General features: G+C 36.4%; 1 protein-coding gene across 1 annotated transcript in view; it reads left to right on the forward strand.

Annotated features, from left to right (window-relative positions):
• The window catches only part of LOC125239305 (monocarboxylate transporter 13-like), a 125821-nt gene that overhangs the window by 65044 nt on the left and 37666 nt on the right, over nucleotides 1–23111 (forward strand). The window contains 1 exon segment of the mRNA XM_048146848.1: nucleotides 20700–20945. Within this exon segment, the coding sequence (XP_048002805.1) occupies nucleotides 20825–20945 (121 nt within the window). The 5' untranslated portion in view covers nucleotides 20700–20824.

Here is a 23111-nt window from a genome sequence, read left to right on the forward strand (position 1 = left end):
CGCTCGATGGATCTAGAACGTTATTCACAAAAGATGTACTCGTGTAATGCTTTACTTGTCAGTTCATACCTATTATTCAGGTCTTTTAGTTTCAATTCTAATTTCTGAAATTCATCGGAGCGATGGTTCAACTCCTGTGCTGTCAGGTCAAGTTGGTATTGACAGTTTAGAAGCTCATCGCTTAAGGCAGCTGTTACATTTTGATGTATTTTGAATTTGCTTAGCTTTAGATATTTTTTAATTTTATTTGACCCTTTCAACGTCACTCTGGGATCACTGCCGCCCTCTATGTGCACAGACTGTTTTAAATCTACAGGGTCTTTCATTGGGGAGCATGATGCACTGTCATGAACCACATCTAAATCAAATATATTATATTCAGCAAATATACTTAAATTGTTTTCAGCCAGAGCGGAGTTCCCGGAGCAATACTTGCAATACCATTTTGAATCCGACTCCTGCAGTTGCTGCTCGAGGTCCCGGATGCGTTGTAATGCCTGCTCATGTATCTCTTGGCATTGCTGGAACCGATCAATGACTGCCTAGAGGTCATCCCGTTGTCCTTGCAGGTCTTCATACTTGACATCTTGGTTGGCTGATTGCTGATTTTTGAGGCTTGTGTTACTTGACATCTTGGTTGGCTGATTGCTGATTTTTGAGGCTTGTGTTTGTTTCATTCTAGCCACCATCACATCCCGGTGTGTTGTAACCTTGCTAGTTTGTTCTGTAACATTATTCATCATGTGAGATATTGAAGCCTAAATGTATTGTTAAAATATATTAAATAGGGCTTATAACAGGATATAATGTGATTAAGATGCAAGAATATGGAACCACAGCCTTGATTTTGTTAACAAGATTTCATATAACAAACTTTGTAATTCACTTTGTTGCAAGTTACACGGGATAGCAGTGAGTAAGGTTTTATTATCTCGAGTTGGTTTAACAAAGAAAATGTAAATATGGAAGTTAAAATACTATTATGTACTTCAAAAGTTTACAAACAGAAAACACAAAAATAACCTATGACAGTTACTAGTTCTAGACAAATAATCTGAAAAACTACACTTAAATATTAAGTAAGCTATACCCATCTGTAAAAAACGCTAATTAATTATAATTTTAAATCTTGAACGCTACTCCGTTGACGGTTGGCGTAGTTTTTTCGTCAATATTTGGCTTCTTAGGCTGCATGAAAACTTATGATAACACTTTCTCATTTTAATTAAAATACGATACATCACTGTAATTCCTTATATTTTACATTTTTAATATTTATAACACATTATTGAAATGATACACGCACGAAGCTTGAATTTGACGTTTAACCCGGTCGGTGTTGCCAGTCCAGGCGTTGGTATCTCCTGCGAATTGCAAAGTATGCGTTAGGGCCCGCACAGACGGGTGACTCAATTTTTTTGTCTGCGGAGATCGGTCTATGGGCTAGTATGAAAGTGCGCACACGTTGCGACGCAACCTTTTTGTCTGCGGGTTCGACGAGTGACGACAAGCCTGCGACGTAACTGTCTCATTCTCTATATGTTTCAATGCAAGTGCGCACACGGTGACAAAATAGTCGCCGGTCGGTTGTCATTTTGACAGTTATCACTCAACCGCCTGGGCGAACGTATGTTATTATTCGAAAAAAATATAATTTTAAATGCCGATTGTTGAAGTCGACATTGATACCTGTCGTTTAATTTCAATTCTTCAGAAGTAGAGGTAAGACCGACTTTATATGACAAGAATTTAAAAGAATAGTCCTACAATATTGAGGAAAACGATGCCGGGTTGTAAAATTCTAACGAGTTCATCAAAACTTTTAAACACTTATTCTGAAGTACCAAAAATGTTTTTTGGGTAGGCTCTTAATTTCATGAAAAAAGAAAAAGTTGCGTCCGTAGTATCTTCATAGTAGTCTGTGGTTGCATCGCTGTCGTTCCCGTGTGCGCACCTTTGAAATTGTCGCAAGGAGTTACGACAGAGACAAAAAAGTCGTCGAGTGACTTTGTCGCCCGTCTGCGCGGGCCCTTATAACAAATAGTTTAATGTTTTGTGAAGATTAAAGAAATATTGTTTGTTGATAACAATGATAACTATGACGGGAACTATTCCTCTCACTTCTTGTCACAGACAAAATTATGACGCGCCTTGGCTAGCTATCAATAGTGAAACAAAAACGAAAAGAGATATAAGGCTTACGGCGAAACGAAATTGTGGTCAAAAAAGCTGCACTTTATGCAAAAAGCAAGCAACTTTGTACAGTGATACTAGGGACCAATATAAATGATTTCTTCCGAGGAAACACAATTTTCATCCACTAGAATTCAAGATGGCGGACATTTTCTATATTTCGTATTTTTAAAAATTTATAGAATCACAACGGCTGCACCGATTTTGATGGTTGGGGTGTCAATCAGTTTGTATTAAAACGCTTATTTTTTTTTATACTACGTCGGTGGCAAACAAGCGTACGACTCGCTTGATGGAAAGCGGTCACCGTAACCTATGGACGCCTGCAACTCAAAGAGTGTCACATGAGCGTTGCCACCCCATTAGAAACTTGTACATTCCCTTTTCCTGTTTTAAGTACACAGTAAAAAGGAGTGTACAAGTTCTAAGGAGGGTTCGGTTTGCCGACGACTCAAAGGACAATAGACGAAATAAGTCAGTTCCGTAAGTCCTCCCGTCATCAGCACACCGCACCCTCATTAAGCTCTGTCAGCCTTACTCACCGACAGGAACACAACACTAAAGAAAAAAAAATAAAAGATGGCGGGCGAATAATAAGAAAAATATAAAATTTTCAAACTTTTATTTCTTTCTAGTGAAATTTTCATTTTCTATGATATGGCCACATTTTTATATATTCAAATAATAATGAAAATCCGTTAAGTAGTTTTTGATCTATATATACTCGTTTCAAAGGAACGCGCGGATTTGAAAGACGTTTTTGCACGTGATGTAAAAATTTATGGAATCACAACGGCTGCACTGATTTTAATGATTGGGATGTCTATCAGTTTTCATTGAAAAGTTTATTCATATAAAAATCAAAATCATTGAAAAAATAAAAGACGGCGGCCGAAAAATGTGAAACTTAAAAAAATCAATCTCGTGAAATTGACTAGTAAATTTTCTAAGATATGGTCACATTTTTATTTATTAAAATAAAACCTGTTAATGTCATCTGCAAAATAAAACAAAAATCATTTAAATCCGTTGAGTAGTTTTTGAACTATACGCAATGCAGATGAAGCGCGCGGGTTTGAACGACGTCTTTGCACTTGATGTGATGTATCGTGGTTTTGGCTACGCAAGACGGTTTATTTATTTTGGTCACAGCTCACTGTATTAGTGTTTTTAGTATTTATACTAGTTTTTTAAAGGTGAGCGGGGCCCGAGGGCCCCGCGGTGTTCTTTTTGGGCTTTTGTGCTTTGCTTTTTTGTTTTTGTGCTTTGCTTTTTTGTTTTTTTGCTTTTGCTTTTTGTTTTTGAGCTATGCTTTTTTGTTTTTTTGCTTTGCTTATTTGCTTTTTTGCTTTAGCCTTTGAGTGCTTGGGAGCACTCTCTGCCCGCAGCTCGGCCTGCGGCCTCGCGTGCTTGGGAGCTTGTAAGACACGCTCCGGGCCTTCGGCCCTCCGCGTAGTTACTGTGAGGGTTGTAGGGAAGTTGGAGCTTAAACACGACCCAATCCCGTCGTTTCGCTTCTCTAAGACACTTTTACTATTGGGTCGTGTTTAAACTCCAACTTCCCGATCCGCCGGCGAGCCGATCAGCACTTTTAAGCTTTTTCCTACCGTTACGGATCTATGGGGATTAAAAAAAAAAGACCTCCATACAAATTTCAATTGGCCTTCAAAGGGCGCCATTTTGAATTTTTCAAAATTTTCTTATTGTATACTAATCTAAGGGCGGCTGTCCACCCGTGTGCAAAATTTCAGCGCGCTCAGACCGTTTTGAAATTTTTCAAAAAAAAAGTCGGCCATTTTGATTTTTTTTAAATGCCATGCTATGGACCTTGGATGACGGTATAACATTTGTTCGAGCACTTTTCACTTCTTTGTACCGTTACGGAGCTATGGCGATTAAAAAAAAAACTTCCATACAAATTTCAATTGGCCCTCAAAAGCCGCCATTTTGAATTTTTCAAAATTTTCTTTTTGAATATAAATCTTGGGACTACTTTCCACCCGTGTGCCAAATCTCAGCGCGTTAGGACCATTTTGAAATTAAAAAAAAAAAGTCGGCCATTTTGAATTTTTTTTAATGCAACTTTTTTCTACTCGGATACTTGTATGACATTTGGTCGAGCACCCCCCCGGCTATCTCTTACGGTTTAAAAGTTGCCATACAAAATAAAAGTGGCCAGTTTTCCCACATTTGTAGCATTTTTCAATTTTTTTTTACTTCATTCGAATCAAGGCCACTTGGAGATTCTATGACCAAAATTTGAGCTCTCTACGACAAACTTGAAAAATCATCAAAAAAAAAGTCGGCCATTTTGAAAAAAAAAATGGCGGCGTCAAAAACTGCCCAGGGTCCTCTATGACATTTGGTCGAACACTCCCCGGCTAACTCCAGCCGTTTGGCCAGGCCGTCCAACATTTTTTTACCCGGAACCGGTAGACCGACGGTCTGATCTATCCGGGGTCGCAGAACCAACCTCTATACGACCACACCAAACACTGCCACCTGCGAAAACTCACGCATTGCCTCGGCCGAGGCACATCTACATATCACGACTGCCGCGCGAGAGAGGATTGAACATTTGCCATAATATTGGGATATACCTACTAATAAAAATACCCAGTACAGTCGAGAAATACATTTCTTACTCATCTAAGTGCGTATTCACATTATCCGATCTGATATCAAAGATATATTGAAATATTCTATTTTCTCTGCTGATATGGACAGTGGACCTATACATCTTTGACATCCTTCGTACATCCAATATATCTTTGGTACATCCGATATGGGGTCGAATAATGTGAAAATGAAAACCCAAGTGCGAAGTGTTGAAGTGTGTTTTCCCATTATCCGATCCGATATCAGATTTCGGACCGATATCCCATACATTACAGTCGCCATCTTGGATTTTTTCCATTGAAATCCTTCCGACATCCAATATCGGATCGGATAACGTGAAAACGGATTAAGGTTTAATATATGTAGTACAGAAAACTCACCATAAGATCTAGCTAGATGAAGACGTTGCTTTGATGATGTTGATGCATAAAACATTAGCAACGCTACTAAATTAGAAACACGTGTTTAGTTTCGGACGACACGCCTATAAGCAACCTACATAATTTGGTCGAGTTAATTTGAAATGTCAAAAACAGTGCTAAGTAATTTGACATTTCAATACTAGGTAAGTATAACCAAAGATATATATGGAATAAAATAAAATATTATATACGTATTTCTAACAACGATTCAATTAAATGGGCAGGGAATCAAATTCCTTGACTGTATAGCTGTAGGTGCCTAAATAAAGATTTTTAATACTTATGGGTACCGATAAATTTATATAAATACAGTAAAGGGCGATAAAACTTGCACATCGGTCTTTGGAAAGAGACAACGTCACATAAGTGATTGGAGAGTAGAGTAGGTAGATAGGTACCTCCCTATGGGCCTATGGGTTTTATAAACACACAACAAGTAGGCGCGAACAATTCATACTTACTTTTCTATGATTCAAACACACAACAAGTAGGCGCGAACAATTCATACTTACTTTTCTATGATTCAACTTCACATCATACTTATTTTTCTAATATTCAACTAGAAAAAAAAAAGCGAAAAACAACAACATAATTCTTTTTAAACACATTAAAAAAAAAAACCGGAGCTGGGTCTCGAACCTGAGATCTCAAAAATGCAAGTCAGATACTCTAACCCCTAAGCCAAAAAACGAGGTGCCGCCGGCTCAAAATATTGAATCATATTCAGATGTGGTTACTCGGCAATGTAATTAATTATTATCTCACTAGGTGGCACTTTTCAACATTGAAAACAGCGCCATCTGTAAATAACTCGAAAACTAAGAGGTACCAGCGACGATAACTCGCGTTAAGTAGGTCGCTACACGATGTACTGAGTTACCAATCTTTCTTTATTTAATTAATCTATGGTAATAGTAATGTTATGATTATGAGGATACGAAGGCACTCATTTCTTATACAAAAGTCCATGTATCCCGGCACACTGAATGAAAAAATAAACCGCATCAAAAATCATGATTAAAAAATAAAACCGGCCAAGAGCGTGTCGGGCCACGCTCAGTGTAGGGTTCCGTAGTTTTCCGAATTTTATCAAAAGCTGCTGAACCTATCAGGTTCAAAACAATTTTCCTAGAAAGTCTTTATAAATGCCCATGCTCAACCGATGGCAAATGCTGCACGCTGTCGCTATGTAGGTTTTAAGTGTGAATTGTTTTAGTTTTTTAAGTCTTAGCATTAGGTAAATGTCTTACTAACACTAATATCAGTTCTTTAGAGTTGTAATGTTCTACAGGCTTCTACTAACCATCTATGGACCCTGAGTCTGAAATAAATGATTTTTTTTTATTTTTTTTTATTTCTTATTTATAAAGTTCTACTTTTGTAATTATTTTCATATTTTTTAAACATATTATGTTTCAAAAGTTAGAGGGAGGGGGACACTTTTTTTTCTTTAGGAGCGATTATTTCCGAAAATATTAATATTATCAAAAAACGATTTTAGTAAACCCTTATTCATTTTTAAATACCTATCCAATAATATATCACACGTTGGAGTTGGAATGAAAAAAAAAAACAGTCCCCACTTTACGTGTAGGGGGGGTACCTTAACAAAACATTTTTTTCCATTTTTTATTTTATCACTTTGTCGGCGTGATTGATATACATATTGGTACCAAATTTCAGCTTTCTAGTGCTAACGGTCACTGAGATTATCCGCGGACGGATGGACGGATGGACAGACAGACAGACATGGCGAAACTGCAAGGGTTCCTAGTTGACTACGGAACCCTAAAAAAGGTTCTGAAGTTATTAAATAAATTGAAGGCTTCGCTTCTTCACTTCTCTTAACTTGTCGCCGACATTTGTCAAGTTGACTTATGTGAATACCCTTGACATGACATGTCATTACATTCCGTCGACATAATTACTACGTGATAACGCGTACCATTACTAAGTCCCGTTATTAAGTCCACGTCATCTGCTATCATGAGTTATTTCTGTATTAGAAATATTGGCGAGAGTGAGAGAATGCACGCATTTAGGTCATCATACTCCTTGCGTGATCCCGGCATTTGCCACGGCTCAAGGGAGCCTGGTGTCCGCTTTGACAACTAATCCCAAGATTTGGCGTAGGCACTAGTTTTTACGAAAGCGACTGCCATCTGACCTTCCAACCCGAAGGGTAAACTAGACCATATTGGAATTAGTCCGGTTTCCTCACGATGTTTTCCTTCCGAAAAATAAATTCCGAAAAACTCATTGGTACGAGCCGGGGTTCGAACCCGCGACCTCCGGAACGAAAGTCGCACGTACTTACCGCTAGGCTAAGCGAAAAAAATTAGAGATCGGATTTTTGGCGGCATCTCATTTTAAAGTTTAAAATAATTTGATTTCGTGTATCGAATACCAGCGCTTATAATGCACGCATAGATGGAAAGGTATTAGATGGAAAGTCCCGTTGATAGACTATTATATTTTAAGATGGTTTTAATTGAACAATAGATAGTTTAGGTACTTAGTTATTATATTATGTAGGGACAGTACCGTAACCACAGTATAATAAAGAGTACTATCGTACAGTATGGCCACTCCCGCTCCCCGCTGAAAGTGGCTCCCACCCCCTCGGTTACCTCACAGTTACCGCCTGTCAAAAACGCGAACAGCCGACCTGTCATAATTATATCACTCATACAAGCATAGTACGCGTTCACCTACACGAGCTTAGACTGTGTGCTAGGAACGCGCCTCTTTCATATATTTGATCACCAGTGTCCGAGGTATGACCGTAAGTGCGTTTTCACATTATCCGATCCGATATCGGATGTCGGACCGATATTCCATACATTACAGGCGCCATATTGGATTTTTTCTATTGAAATCCTTCCGACATCCGATATCGGATCGGATAATGTTTGACGACCGGTCTGGCTCAGTCGGTAGTGACCCTGCCTGCTGAGCCGCGGTCCAAATGGGTACGAATCCGAACGAGATGGGCATTTATAATTGTGTGATGAGCACAGATATTTGTTCCCGAGTCATAGGATGTTTTCCGCCGTTGCCATATAAGTAGTTTGTATTTATCTATTTAAGTACGTATATCGTCAAGCTTATTAGCGCCCAAATTACAAGCTTAGGCTTAGTTTATGGTAAACTGTCAGATTTTTAAAGTGATTCTTAAATTCGCCCAATATTCTATATCTGTCCCTTTTTTGCGTCAAGTGTAAAGTATCCTAACGTCAGGCCTGTAGCAGACTGTACATGCAAGTTGCCATAGCGTCAGAGGTGGCAGTAAATAAGAAACAAAAGGAAGTAAGCAAGGCTGAGAGCCAATCAGCGGCGTGCATAATTGATTTCACACCACACGGCGAATCGATTTGCGATTCGGACTGTCCGTTTACGATGTCCATTTTTATTTAACTACTAGTTTGTGCCTGCAACTAAAAGTTTGAAAATTGCGGTTTGCTCCATACAAACGCCCCCCCCCCCATTTTGGGGAAGTAGGGATTTAGAAAGAGACAAAAAGTAGCTTATGTCACTCCATTCGTCAACATTCCAAAACACGTCAATTAGTCGCTCTGTTTTGTTTTGAAGGACGGACAAACAAACAGACACACACTTTCCTATTTATAATACTAGCTCTTTTTCCCGCGCCTTCGCTCGCGTTAAGTTCGAAAATTACGAAATGCTTCATACAAATTTCCACCCTCCATTTCAGGGAAGTGGGGGGTTAGAAAGAGACAAAAAGTAGCCTATGTCACTCTCCATCCCTTCAACTGTCTCCACTTAAAAAATCACGTCCATTCGTCGCTCCGTTTTGCTTGTGAAAGACGGACAAACAAACAGACACACACACACTTTTCCATTTATAATTATTAAGTGGATTCACTAGGTGATTAGAGCTGGTGGCCTAGTAAGAGCGTGCGACTTTCAATCCGGAGGTCGCGGGTTCGAATCCCATGCAGCTCGGCTACTAATGAGTTTTTAGAAAGTTATTGTACGAAATATTATCATTTGATATTTTCCACCTTTTCGGTAAAGGAAAACATCGTGTGGAAACCAGACTGTTCCCAATTAAGGGCAAATTAAAATTTTGGCGGTACCAATATACCAATGCTACCATAAAGCCTTCCATGATGTCGATAATTCTCAAGTTAGTCCTGTGTTATTTTAGGAAGAAACTGAATAAAATAGCGAGGTTTTTTTGACTTAATCTTATCCGCTAACAGGCTTCAGGGCGGATTTAAGGCTTTACCGGTATAACTACAGTAAATAAATAGAAACCTACTTTGTCGACATTACCTGGAAAAAGCTTTGAATAACCTAACCATAAAATTAAAATTTTGAAAAAAATCCCCGACCGCGACACAGTTGACCGATTTTCATAAAACATGGCTAAGAACACTCCCGACTAACTCAGCTTTCAAACAAAAAAAAACTAAATCGAAATCGGTTCATCCGTTCGGGAGCTACGATGCCACAGACAGACACACACACAGACAGACAGACAGACAGACAGACAAACAGACAGACAGACAGACACACACACAGACAGACACGTCAAACTTATAACACCCCGTCGTTTTTGCGTCGGGGGTTAAAAACAAAACATAGACATAGACATAGACATAGACATTTTATTAATAATATTATAAATATTACACGTTCATCAATAAAATTATTTAACAGCAATTAAATTAAGATTATTACAATTTCAGTCTAGTTATAATTTCGAATTTTTAATTGAAAGATGCATTCATTGATTATATTACATATGATATGTCATTTAGATTTGTTAATTTGATTTTATACATAATTATTATTTTATTCTAATATAAGTTATTTGGTAGGTCAAAGAAATCTTTTATGTCATAGAAGGAGTATTCTAAGAGCCACCTTCTTAACTTTTTTAAAATAATATAATGATAATGAATCAAGTATGAAATATCTAGGTGTAGGTAAAGGTCTAGATCTCGGACGATCTAGAACGCAAAATGACTAGCGTAATATAGATATTAGTTTACATCGCAAACAGTCTAGAACGCAAAATTACCACTTTTTATACTATCACATTTTATAGGTAGTTTAGGTTCGTTAGATATCTTCAAATGGCCTAAGGTCACACAGCACAGAAGCTCTTCATCGATATCGCTTTAAAAGTTCAGATTAGGGAATGCTTCCGGGAATTCCCGGTACCGAAAGTACCGGAAAATCCCGGGATATTTGAACTTTTTGGGTACCGCTTCGGATAAAACGAAAAAAATACTGTAGGCATTTTGCGTTCTAAACTGCGATGTAGTTACTAGCGTTCAAAACCTGACCAAGAATTAAAGATCAGCTACTAGGTCTGAGTTTTCCTCTCCCGTTTATTCCTACCCCAATGAAGTAGTAATAAATAGTTATTTGTTATACAAGGGGGCAAAGTTGAAGGGTTCTATAGTTGAACCACGAGCGAAGTGACTTGTTCGAGAATATAATCCTGAACTTGCGAGTTTTTTTAACACACTAGAAGTAAAATACATTTGCACCCGAGTGTAACACAAAACTTTACCCCTCACTATAGCGAGGAAACTACAACGCACGAAATGCGTTTATCACTGCTTCCAGTAGTTCCACAGGTGGTAAATCATCTTTATTGCTAGATTCACCTACTTTTATCAACTTTAACGCTGTTACAACTTTATTCAAGGTCAAATTACTTTACCCACTAGTGGATAAAATGCGTTTTTACCCGCTGGTATTAAAGGACAAAACACGTGTTTCCGAGCTAGTGAGGGGAAAAATACTGTAGGCATTTTGCGTTCTAAACGTGTGTGTGTGGATTGAAAATGAAAATGAAAATGAAATGAAAATGAAATATTTATTTTTCAAGTAGGCATATTACAATGCGCATATGAACGTCAAATAAAGCTACGCCGGCTCTAACCCTACGCCTCAGCCTCGAGAAGATTTCAGTCCCCCCTCAGTTGGGAGGGGGTATCCACTATGGGACCGGCAAGAAACTCGGCGGGCAACTTCTTTTCAAAACATTACATCTTATAATTAACATGCATTAAATAACAACATACAATTTAACATGCAAAAGTATTCATCAAAGAATATGAACAGACTAGGTACTCTATGGAAATCAATTTCAATAAATTATATTATTGCTTAATAATACGTCGTTCTTCTTCAGAGAAAACATATCAAATTGTCATAGAAGAGAAAGATAATATGAATCTCAATATCATTAAATATGTAATTTACCTACACAACATAAAATATAAAATATTTGATGTGCTTTCTTATCTGAACTGTGTCCTCTATACATAATACAATTATTTTAATTGCTATTCGTTTTTTGTAGTTTCTGGTTCGGGCCATGCATGTTTGTCTGTCAAATAGTCCTCGACTCTGTAATAAGCCTTTAACATCAATGATTTTTTTAAGTAGTTCTTAAGAGCTGGGAGGGGTAATCTCAAAGCAGTGTCAGGTAACTTATTATAAAAATGAATGCATTGCCCAACAAATGACTTCTGTACTTTACGGACACGAAACTTCTTTATGGCAAGCTTATTTTTGTTTCTAGTGTTATAATTATGGATATCAGAATTCTTAGTGAAACAGTCTAAATTCTTAACAACATAAATTATACTATCATAAATGTATTGGGAAGCTACAGTTAAGATATTAATTTCTTTGAAGAGTTCTCTTACTGATTCACGTGTTCCTAAGTTGTAAATAGAACGAATGGCTCTCTTTTGTAATACAAAGATAGTCTGTATGTCAGCTGCTTTGCCCCAAACCAGAATACCGTATGACATTACACTGTGAAAATAACTATGATACACTAGGCGAGCTGTCTCAACATTAGTCAGTTGCCTGATTCTCCTAACGGCGTATGCGGCTGAACTTAATTTGCTTGCTAGTTTCTTTATATGAGGACTCCATTGTAGATTTTTGTCCAATGTTAAATGTTGATTGAGTGAGCACCTTCCGAAAATAAAAAAAAATATGCTGATCATTTAGTAAAAGTTCTAAAACAATTGTAAAACGAATCTCTGAATTTGTAAAAAGATAAATCAAAAGATACAGCCATTAACATGTGCTCACTCAGTTCTCACAAAATACCAACGAAAACAGTGAATATATTCATTTAACATATAATATTTATATACTCATAGAATTATTTATACTAACATTTAGTATAAAATAGGCCAACCTACCTCTATAAATATTAGATCACCTAGTGACGTATTAAATTTTTTACAAATAGTTTCTTATGCTCACTCAATCCACACACTTTTGAAAAGCCGAATTTTGATGAAAAACATAAGATTTAGACCGCTATTATATGTGTATAGTTTAGTAAAAGTGAAATGGGAATTTGTAAAATACAAAACGAACCACTAACGTGTCAGGTTTTTTTATAATAAATTTTTGTAAGTGCTCACTCAGTCCACACGTTTTGAGAAAGTTAAAAATGTAAATACGAGTATCTTACGATTTGTAGCATCTAAGACACTCGAAAGTACTTCAACATTTAGTAAAAATTTTTACTAAATATCCACCATCTAATATTTTATATTCGTTGTCTGGTTTTAAAGATATTCAGACATAACTTTTCTCATACAAATGTATCAAGTAGGGTGACCACACTATGTCGGCTCCTGATTTTCCCCACCTTCCCATTGTCATATTGAGATTGGGGAGTTTCGTTCAATTTTGATAATAGTTTACCGGATTTGTAAGTGGGAGCGAGAAAAGAATAACTATTTCTCGCTCCCACTTACAAATCCGGTACGCTCATCTGTTAGCGCGATTAGATTACCAGGTTCTGGTTTCTTACTAGTGAAGTATTATATTCTTTGTTTCTTACCAATTATCATTCATGTCCTTTTTAATGCATGCATGTCGATATGGTTATTATCCTGACGTCGATAAAAATTACACAATACACATCATCACTAGGCCAAGATAATAACCTAAAAACAGTTTGCAGATGGATAATTAATATGGTATTAGTTTAATATTATCAAAATTGAACGAACGAAACTCCCCAATCTCAATATGACAATGGGAAGGTGGGGAAAATCAGGAGCCGACATAGTGTAGTCACCCTACTTGATACATTTGTATAGTCTAGAGCCAATTTGGCCACAAGTCGTCTCCTTCACGATTTTCGTCGACATCTCTTCTAAATACCTAAAACAGGTATGGATATGTTCCTCGTTCTCTCCAGATTACGAATCGACCTGTTTTAGTTTAAGGAGGGGGGGACGGGTCGAGAAAAAGGGGGAAAGATGACGACCGACCATCATAGATATTTATTCACATCTCGAGTCCTATGGCACCAATCTGTTCGTGCGATGTGTCATTTGAAAGCTTATTAAACCTACTTTAATTGTTTTCCAATAACTATGCTCATAAAAGTAACCGTTTAGGAAATATTTGAAAATATATGTTTTTTTATCGCGCATGAATTGCACAAGTACTAGTAAAAATGCGTCTAACTCAATAAACAATAACTTTACCGCAATTGATGTTATTATAAAATTTTCGCGTCTATTCATGCTCTTTCTAAAAATATAAGTTTCATTGGTATATGATAATATATAACCATATAATTAAGAATTTTGTTTGGCAGGGGTTATCCTCCAGGTCGCATAAACGGGCGCTGACCGTAGTAAAGTATTCAATATTTTTGAGGTCTTATTTTACGGATCCATATGTGAGAGGTATCGTTTGAAAGATAATTAAACCTACTATAATTGTTTACACATAACTATAGTATTAAAAGTAGCTGTTTACATAATATTTGAAAATATGTGTTTTTTATCGAGCATGAATCGCACAAGTACTGGTAAAAAATGCTTCTAAGTCAATAAACAATAACGTTACCGCAATTGATGTTATTATAAAATTTACGCGACTATTCATGAGCTTTCTAAAAATATAAGTTTTATTGGTAAGTGATAATATAACCATTAAATTACGAATTTTGTTTCGTAGTGGTCACTCCGCTGGTCGCATAAAAATGAGCGCTGACCGTAGTAAAGTATTCAATATTTTTAAGTTCTTATTTTACGGATCCATATGTAAGAGGTATCATTTGAAAGAAAATTAAACCTACTATAATTATTTTTGAATAACTATAGTTATAAAGGTAGCTGTTTACAAAATATTTGAAAACATGAGTTTTTTTTTCGAGCACGAGTTGCACATATACAGATAAAAAATGCTTCTAACTTAATAAACCATAACTTTACCGCAATTAATGTTATTATAAAATTTACGCGAAATTTCATGCGCTTTCTAAAAATATAAGTTTTATTGGTGTATGATAATATATGACCAAGTAATTACGAATTTGGTTTAGCAGGTGTCACTGCGCCCTGTCACGATATTGGGTGCCGACTGACGTCGCCAAATTTTCTACGTTACTCAGATCCTATTTTACTGATAAATTTGTGAGAGGTATCATTTGAAAGCATATTATGCGTACTATCTTTATTTCTAATATTTCAAGTCGAAACTGTAGAAGTTTACAAAATATTTGATTAGTAATATGTGTATTTTACTGTGCATGAATAGCATTGGCATTGATAAGACACGCTTCTAGCTCAATAAATTATAGTTTTCCGCAATTGAAATAATAACAAAATAAACGGAAAATGTATGACTTACACAAAAAATAAGTTTGGTTTGTATTGCATAAACAATTTATTTGAATTTGTTCAGCTCACCTACTGCGCACCATCATATAAATGGATGTCCACCGTCGTTGCCTTTTTTCATGATTTTTCAGATTTTATTTCACTAATCGTATATTCATAATAAATATAATCTATCACGTATCGAATTTACTTATATACTTAATTGATCAGTAAAATAAAATCTGTAAAATGATGAAGAAATTAAGGCAACGGCGGGGGACATCCGTTTATATGACGATTGACCGTGCGCAGTGGGTATGGTGGACAAATTAACATTAATTGTTTAAGCAAATCTAACAAAACTCATTTTTTGTAAAGGCCATACATTTTGCGGTTCATTTCGTTATTATATCAATTGCGGAAAAATATAATTTATTGAGCTAGAAGCATGTTTCACTCGTATCAGTGCGAATGCTATTCATATACAGTAAAAATACACATATTGTCAAATATTTTGTAAACTTCTACAATTACGACTAAAATTATTAAAAAGTAACGATAGTACGCATAATATGCTTTCAAATGATACCTCTCACAAATTGATCGCTAAAATAGGATCTGAGAAATACATAAAATTAGGCGACGGTTAGCACCTATTTACGTCACGGGGGTGCAGTGACACCTGCTAAACCAAATTCGTAATTACTTGGTTGTATAATATCATACATCAATAAAACTTATATTTTTAGAAAGCATATGAAATGTCCTGTAAATCTTATCATAACATTATTTGCGGTAAAGTTATTGTTTATTGGTCATGCACCAAGATACAATCTTAAAAATTATGAAAACTGCAACGAAAATGGTCATCCATGTATATGACGGTGCGCAGTGAGTATGATGGATAAATTAACATTAATTCTTTATGCAATACTGACAAAACTTATTATTTGAAAAGGTCATACATTTCGCCGTTTATTTTGTTATTATATCAATTGCGGAAAAAATATAATTCATTGAGCTAGAAGCATGTTTTACTCACATCGGTTCCAATGCATATTTTCAAATATTTTGTTAGCTATACTACAGTTACAACTAAAATTATTGAGAACCAATGATAGTACGCATAATATGCTTTCAAAAGATTCCTGTTAAATAAAATAGTATCTGAAAAATATAGAAAATTTGGCGACGGTCAGCATCCATACGTGGCCGGGCGCTGTGGCCCCTACTTAACCATATTTGTAATTACATGGTTATATAATATCATACACCAATAAAACTTATGTTATTAGAAAGCACACGAAATTCCGCGTAAATCTTATACTAACATCAATTCCGGAAAGTTGTTGTTTATTGATTAAGAAGCCTTTTTTACCAGTAGGTACTTGTGCGACTCATGGTCTATAAAACACATATTTTCAAATATTTTCTAAACAGCTACCTTTATGATTATAGTTATTTATAAAAAAATATAGTAGGTTTAATTAGCTTTGAAACGATACCTCTCGCATATGGATCCGTAAAATAGGACCTCAAAAATATTGAATACTTTACTACGGTCAGCGCCCATTTCTGCGACCGGGCAGAGTGACTCCTGCTAAACCAAATTCGTAATTACATGGTTATATATTATCATATACCAATGAAACTTATATTTTTAGAAAGAGCATGAATAGACGCGAAAATTTTATAATAACATCAATTGCGGTAAAGTTATTGTTTATTGAGTTAGACGCATTTTTTACTAGTACTTGTGCAATTAATGCGCGATAAAAAAACACATATTTTCAAATATTTCGTAAACGGTTACTTTTATGAGTATAGTTATTTAAAAACAATTAAAGTAGGTTTAATAAGCTTTCAAACGACACCTTGCACGAACAGATTGGTGCCATAGGACTCGAGATGTGAATAAATATCTATGATGGTCGGCCGCCATCTTTCTCCCCCTTTTTCTCAACCCGTCCCCCCCTCCTTAAACTAAAACAGGTCAATTCGTAATCTGGAGATAACGAGGAACACATCCATACCTGTTTTAGGTATTTAGAAGAGATGTCGACGACTTTTTGTAAAAGAGGTCGTTTGGTCCCTGACTAGTATGAGAAAAGTTATGTCTGAATATCTTTAAAACCAGACAACGAATATAAAATATTAGATGGTGGATATTTAGTAAAAATTTTTACTAAATGTTGAAGTACTTTCGAGTGTCTTAGATGCTACAAATCGTAAGATATTTACATTTTTAACTTTCTCAAAACGTGTGGACTGAGTGAGCACTTACAAAAATTTATTATAAAAAAACCTGACACGTTAGTGGTTCGTTTTGTATTTTACAAATTCCCATTTCACTTTTACTAAACTATACACATATAATAGCGGTCTAAATCTTATGTTTTTCATCAAAATTCGGCTTTTCAAAAGTGTGTGGATTGAGTGAGCATAAGAAACTATTTGTAAAAAATTTAATACGTCACTAGGTGATCTAATATTTATAGAGGTAGGTTGGCCTATTTTTAACCGTCGCCTCATATCTCAAGAAGGACGGTTATCAAGTCGTCTGTATGTTTTTTTTTTTTTTTTTTTTTTTTTATTTTTTATGTTTGTTCCTCGATATCTCCGTCGTTACTGGACCGATTTTGAAATTTTTTTTTTTGATTGAATGTATATGCATACAGATTGGTCCCATTTTTCTCAGAACCCAGTTCTGATGATGGGATCCTGGAGAAATCGAGGGAACTCCTCAAATCTGAAAGGCATACATATGGTTATTTTTGTGTTTTTAAAGGAACAGCATGCATTTAGGTACGGAACAGTGACATTTGGTGCAGTGGAACTGCTGATGATGGCCAGAACGGAACTCTTCAAATCTGAACGGCACGCTTATAGTGACTTTGGTATTTTTATACGAACAGCATGCACTTTCGTCCAGAACAGTGACATTTGGTGCAGTGGAATTTCTGATGATGGTCAGAACCGAACTCCTCAAATCTGAACGGCACGCTTATAGTGACTTTGGTATTTTTATAAGAACAGCATGCACTTTCATCCAGAACAGTGACATTTGGTGCAGTGGAACTGCTGATGATGGCCAGAACCAAACTCCTCAAATCTGAACGGCACGCTTATAGTGACTTTGCCATTTTTATAAGAACAGCATGCACTTTCGTCCAGAACAGTGACATTTGGTGCAGTGGAATTTCTGATGATGGTCAGAACCGAACTCCTCAAATCTGAACGGCACGCTTATAGTGACTGTGGTATTTTTATAAGAACAGCATGCACTTTCGTCCAGAACAGTGACATTTGGTGCAGTGGAACTGCTGATGATGGCCAGAACCAAACTCCTCAAACCTGAACGGCACACTCATAGTGACTTTGGTATTTTTGTAAGAAAAGCATGCATTTAAGTTCAGAACAGTGACATTTATTTAGTTATGTTTGTTAAGCATAAGTTTTGAAGTCAAAGTTTGTCAAGCTTCGATTTCTTATAATATAATAGGATTCATGAGGAATTGAGGAAACTCCTCAAACCTTAACGTTATACGTATATTCATTTGTGTTGCCATCTAATAATTAAAGCATTAAAAGCAGTTTAAAAAATACATACATACATACATACAATCACGCCTGTATCCCATAAAGGGCAGGCAGAGCACACGAAACTACTAAAGCTTCAGGGCCACTCTTGGCAAATAAGGGGTTAAAAGAAAACGAAACTGTGGCATTGCAGTGACAGGTTGCCAGCCTCTCGCCTACACCACAATTTAACCCATATCCCATAGTCGCCTTCTACGACACCCACGGGACGAAAGGGGGTGGTGAAATTCTTAACCCGTCACCACACAGGCAAGGCAGTTTAAAAAATACTTACACATTTCTACATAATCCATAATTCGCAAGTAGCTTTCACCAGAACCCGAAAGGCGACGGTTTTTTTTTCTTAAAAATTATTTACTAAATGTTAGTATATAAATATTATATGTTAAATGAATATATTCACTGTTTTCGTTGGTAGTCTGTGAGAACTGAGTGAGCACATGTTAATGGCTGTATCTTTTGATTTATCTTTTTACAAATTCAGAGATTCGTTTTACAATTGTTTTAGAACTTTTACTAAATGATCAGCATATTTTTTTTTATTTTCGGAAGGTGCTCACTCAATCCACACACACACTTCTAAACTGCGATGTAGTTACTAGCGTTCAAAACCTGACCAAGAATTAAAGATCAGCTACTAGGTCTGAGTTTTCCTCTCCCGTTTATTCCTACCCCAATGTAGTAATAAACCACCAAGGTGATGACTTGATGACTGCAACATGTAATAAACACAGCGGTTACCCATTCCCCGAAACGATTAGGCCGACTTCAACGTCTCCACTGAAAAAGGACATATGTCACAACACTTCACATATGGATGCACATGTTTTGGATCTAGCGACTGATGTAAACTGTTGGTATTTGTAAAGTGACCGTTTAATTGACCGTGTAACAACCAAAACATGCCACTCATGCGAGAATACGTTGTTTAATCGATTAAAGTAATCGCACTCGCTTAAATTGAATGAATTAGTGACAATTTTTTTCTAATCGAAAGCACATTTATAAAACTATAGAGGACTCTCTCAAGCGCGGATCCAGCTTCGTGCCGGGGGGGGGTCTATTTGTATGGCCAACCCAGGTTCCAGCTCCAGGGGGGGGGGAGTCATGACCCCCATGATCCTTTCGCATATCATCCAAGATATGAGAGTGTGTGTCAAACGAGCAAGTTACTTCATTGCATGTCGTTACAGGCCCATTAAAAAGAAGCTACCCGATACATAATATATCGCTTTTTGTTAAATTCGAATAAAAACGTGTTTTCGTTTTTCATACATAATGAATGAATTAATAAGTTTAAGAGAACCTTAACAATATCGTCATAGAAGTCAGCGTCAAGTATTTGACGACACATGTCTAAATTAATATAACTCCAGTAAGAGTTAAGACACTAGTGTCTTAGGTAAATTAATTGTATTTGATCTAAAGGACCTTCCCAACGAAAACAAAAAACATGGCGTAGTAATTATTGTTGTTCAGAGACTTCGCAAAAAATTCTGGACGAAAGATGAAGCATTTATAATCTAGGGTTCCCAAGATTCGTCTGGATTGTCTGGTCTCGATATTTCATATGAGCCCTTTTAGCTACTTGTACAGTCAACCAACCCACTGTAGGACCTTAGGGTTGCAAAAAAACGGTTTTTTTTCTGGCTTGAAAAAAAAACCTTGAAAAAAAAAAGTTTTTTTTTTCTGGAGTATGTTTTTTTTTCTATAGTATTATACGGTTTTTTGGACTTAATGTTAACTATTAAACGAATTTAATCAAATAACTTTAATTTCTGGTCTTATAAAAGTACCTAATAACATTTACGAAATCTGTAGTTGGTAGTTATTATCACTATTTACTGTTGGCAACACCACCGCCTCTCCACGCTGCACGCAGCATCGGGGATTCCCCAATAATCGTTTGTATACTGAATGTTAATCGAATTAAAATGTACGTTTTGTTATTGAAACACGTTACAAGTCACGAAAAACCGTTATTGTCGAATTATTTGTTCATCTGAAAAAAAAACATATTTAGAAAAAAAACCATGGTGCTCGGTTTTTTTTTCATGTTTTTTTTTCAGAATTCTGAAAAAAAAAACGTTTGGTTTTTTTTCTATTTGCAACCCTAGTTCCAATTGGTTGACTGTACCTACATTTTATTAAATCTTTGTTGCTTCCGAAAACACTTCAAAACGTGTACTTACCGTATCAAAATCTAAAACAAATCTTTCCATTGTTCCAGAATAACCAACGCCAGCCAAACAGAAGACTGATATACAATATACACTACATGCTATGTAGATAATATACACATTCCATTGCAACGCGGCATGAGCGGTGGCCATTTTGTAAACGCGTAGAAACAAGATGGCGACGGCTGTGAAGACTGTGGTGGAGGCTGAGGAGGCGGAGAAGCTTCTAGAAAAGAACAAAGTGACGGTGGTGCCGCAGGAGGAGGGATTGGTGTCCGTAAAGAGCTCCAAGAAAGGTAGGTGGAATTATCACAATTTTTACAAAAAAACCGGCCAAGAGCGTGTCGGGCCACGCTCAGTGTAGGGTTCCGTAGTTTTCCGTATTTTTCTCAAAAACTACTAAACCTATCAAGTTCAAAACAATTTTTCTGGAAAGTCTTTATAAAGTTCTACTTTTGTGATTTTTTTCATATTTTTTAAACATATGGTTCAAAAGTTAGAGGGGGGGGGGGACGCACTTTTTTTTCCTTTAGGAGGGATTATTTCCGAAAATATTAATATTATCAAAAAACGATCTTAGTAAACCCTTATTCATTTTTAAATACCTATCCAACAATATATCACACGTTGGGGTTGGAATGAAAAAAAATATCAACCCCCACTTTACATGTAAGGGGGGTACCCTAATAAAACATTTTTTTCCATTTTTTATTTTTGCACTTTGTTGGCGTGATGGTTATACATATTGGTACCAAATTTCAGCTTTCTAGTGCTTACGGTTACTGAGATTATCCGCGGACGGACGGATGGACAGACAGACATTGCGAAACTATAAGGGTTCCTAGTTGACTACGGAACCCTAAAAATTATAAGTCCCTTGATGGCTTAAAATTATTCAGAAATAAAGCCTGACCAGAAAAGAAATACATAACTGCTGTCAAGAGGGCGCTGTTATTCTCATGTATGCTGTGACAGTTCAGTTTAGTATGAAGAAAATAGTTCTCATGAAATTCCGCAACATGGCGCGTGTTCATATATTTTTGGTCAGGCTGTACTTGCTCTTACGACTCGACCCGTGTATGTAATATTCACCAAAAAATATCGAGTAAGTATACATATATTTACGTCGTCATAGACGACCGGTCTGGCTCAGTCGGTAGTGACCCTGCCTGCTAAGCCGCGGTCCTGGGTTCGAATCCCGGTAAGGGCATTCATTTGTGTGATGAGCACAGATATTTGTTCCCGAGTCATGGATGTTTTTCTATTTATATAAGTATGTATTTATCTATTTAAGTATGTATATCGTCGCTTAGCACCCATAGTACAAGCTTTGCTTAGTTTGGGGCTAAGTTGATCTGTGTAAGGCAGCGTCCCCACTTAGGCGTCGCGTGTCTCGGGGCGCGCAACGGACGTCTCCGCCACGCCGCCTGAATGTAATTAAAAAAACGTCTCCTCAGTACATTTTGTATAGGAAGGACGTAAGACGCGCCCCCAGGCGGCGCGGCGCGCGGCGGAGACGTCCGTTGCGCGCCCCGAGACATGCGTCTTATGAGTGTGGATGGTCCCTAAGGTGTCCCCAATATTTATTTATTTATTTTTATATGTATAGAGAATTACTGTCAAAGTAAAATGTGTAGTAACATCGTCTAGACTGCCATCTCTCGACATTTAGACAAAGAGTTAAAACATTTGATCTTTAGTTTTGACAATTTGACCTTATATGTATCTTTTACATGATCTGCGTTAAAATGGTCAAATATTAATATGTCATATCATATTATCGTATTGTAACTAACAATACGGAATACTGGAATTTAAATTCCAATCTTTTTAAATCGAAATTTAAAACACTCAGAAAACACACTTCTCTTATGTCAATTATATTTCTTGCAAATTCTACCCTCATTTTTCTTCATAAGGAAAGACGGGTTAGTCGTCAATTTTATTTGACAGTTCGAATAGTCATCCCAAAAAGTCGAGCATGTGTCATGTATTAGTTTAATTAATTAGTGTTTAGTGTTAATAATTATCAATATGAATACTAAAAAGGCAAGATATAAGAAATTGAAAAGTAAGTATTATGTTTTGAGGATTTTGGTAAAAAAGATGTGTAAAATCTCACTAGAAATCGATACATTTCCTTTTCTCATGATTATTTTTAGATAAACTCTGTTTACAAAAAGTCTGTTTATAATTCCACTAGCTTTTGCCCACGGCTTCGCTCGCGTTAGAAAGAGACAAAAAGTAGCCTATGTCACTCTCCATCCCTTCAAATATCTCCACTTAAAAAAATCACGTCATTTAGTCGCCCCGTTTTGCCGTGAAAGACGGACAAACAAACAGACACACACACTTTCCCATTTATAATATTAGTATGGACTAGGTTTTGCACGCGGCTTCGCTCGCGTTAGAAAGAGACAAAAAGTAGCCTATGTCACTCTCCATCCCTTCAATTATCTCTA

Source organism: Leguminivora glycinivorella, chromosome 25 (genome assembly GCF_023078275.1).
Source record: "Leguminivora glycinivorella isolate SPB_JAAS2020 chromosome 25, LegGlyc_1.1, whole genome shotgun sequence".
Classification (NCBI taxonomy): Eukaryota; Metazoa; Arthropoda; class Insecta; order Lepidoptera; family Tortricidae; genus Leguminivora; species Leguminivora glycinivorella.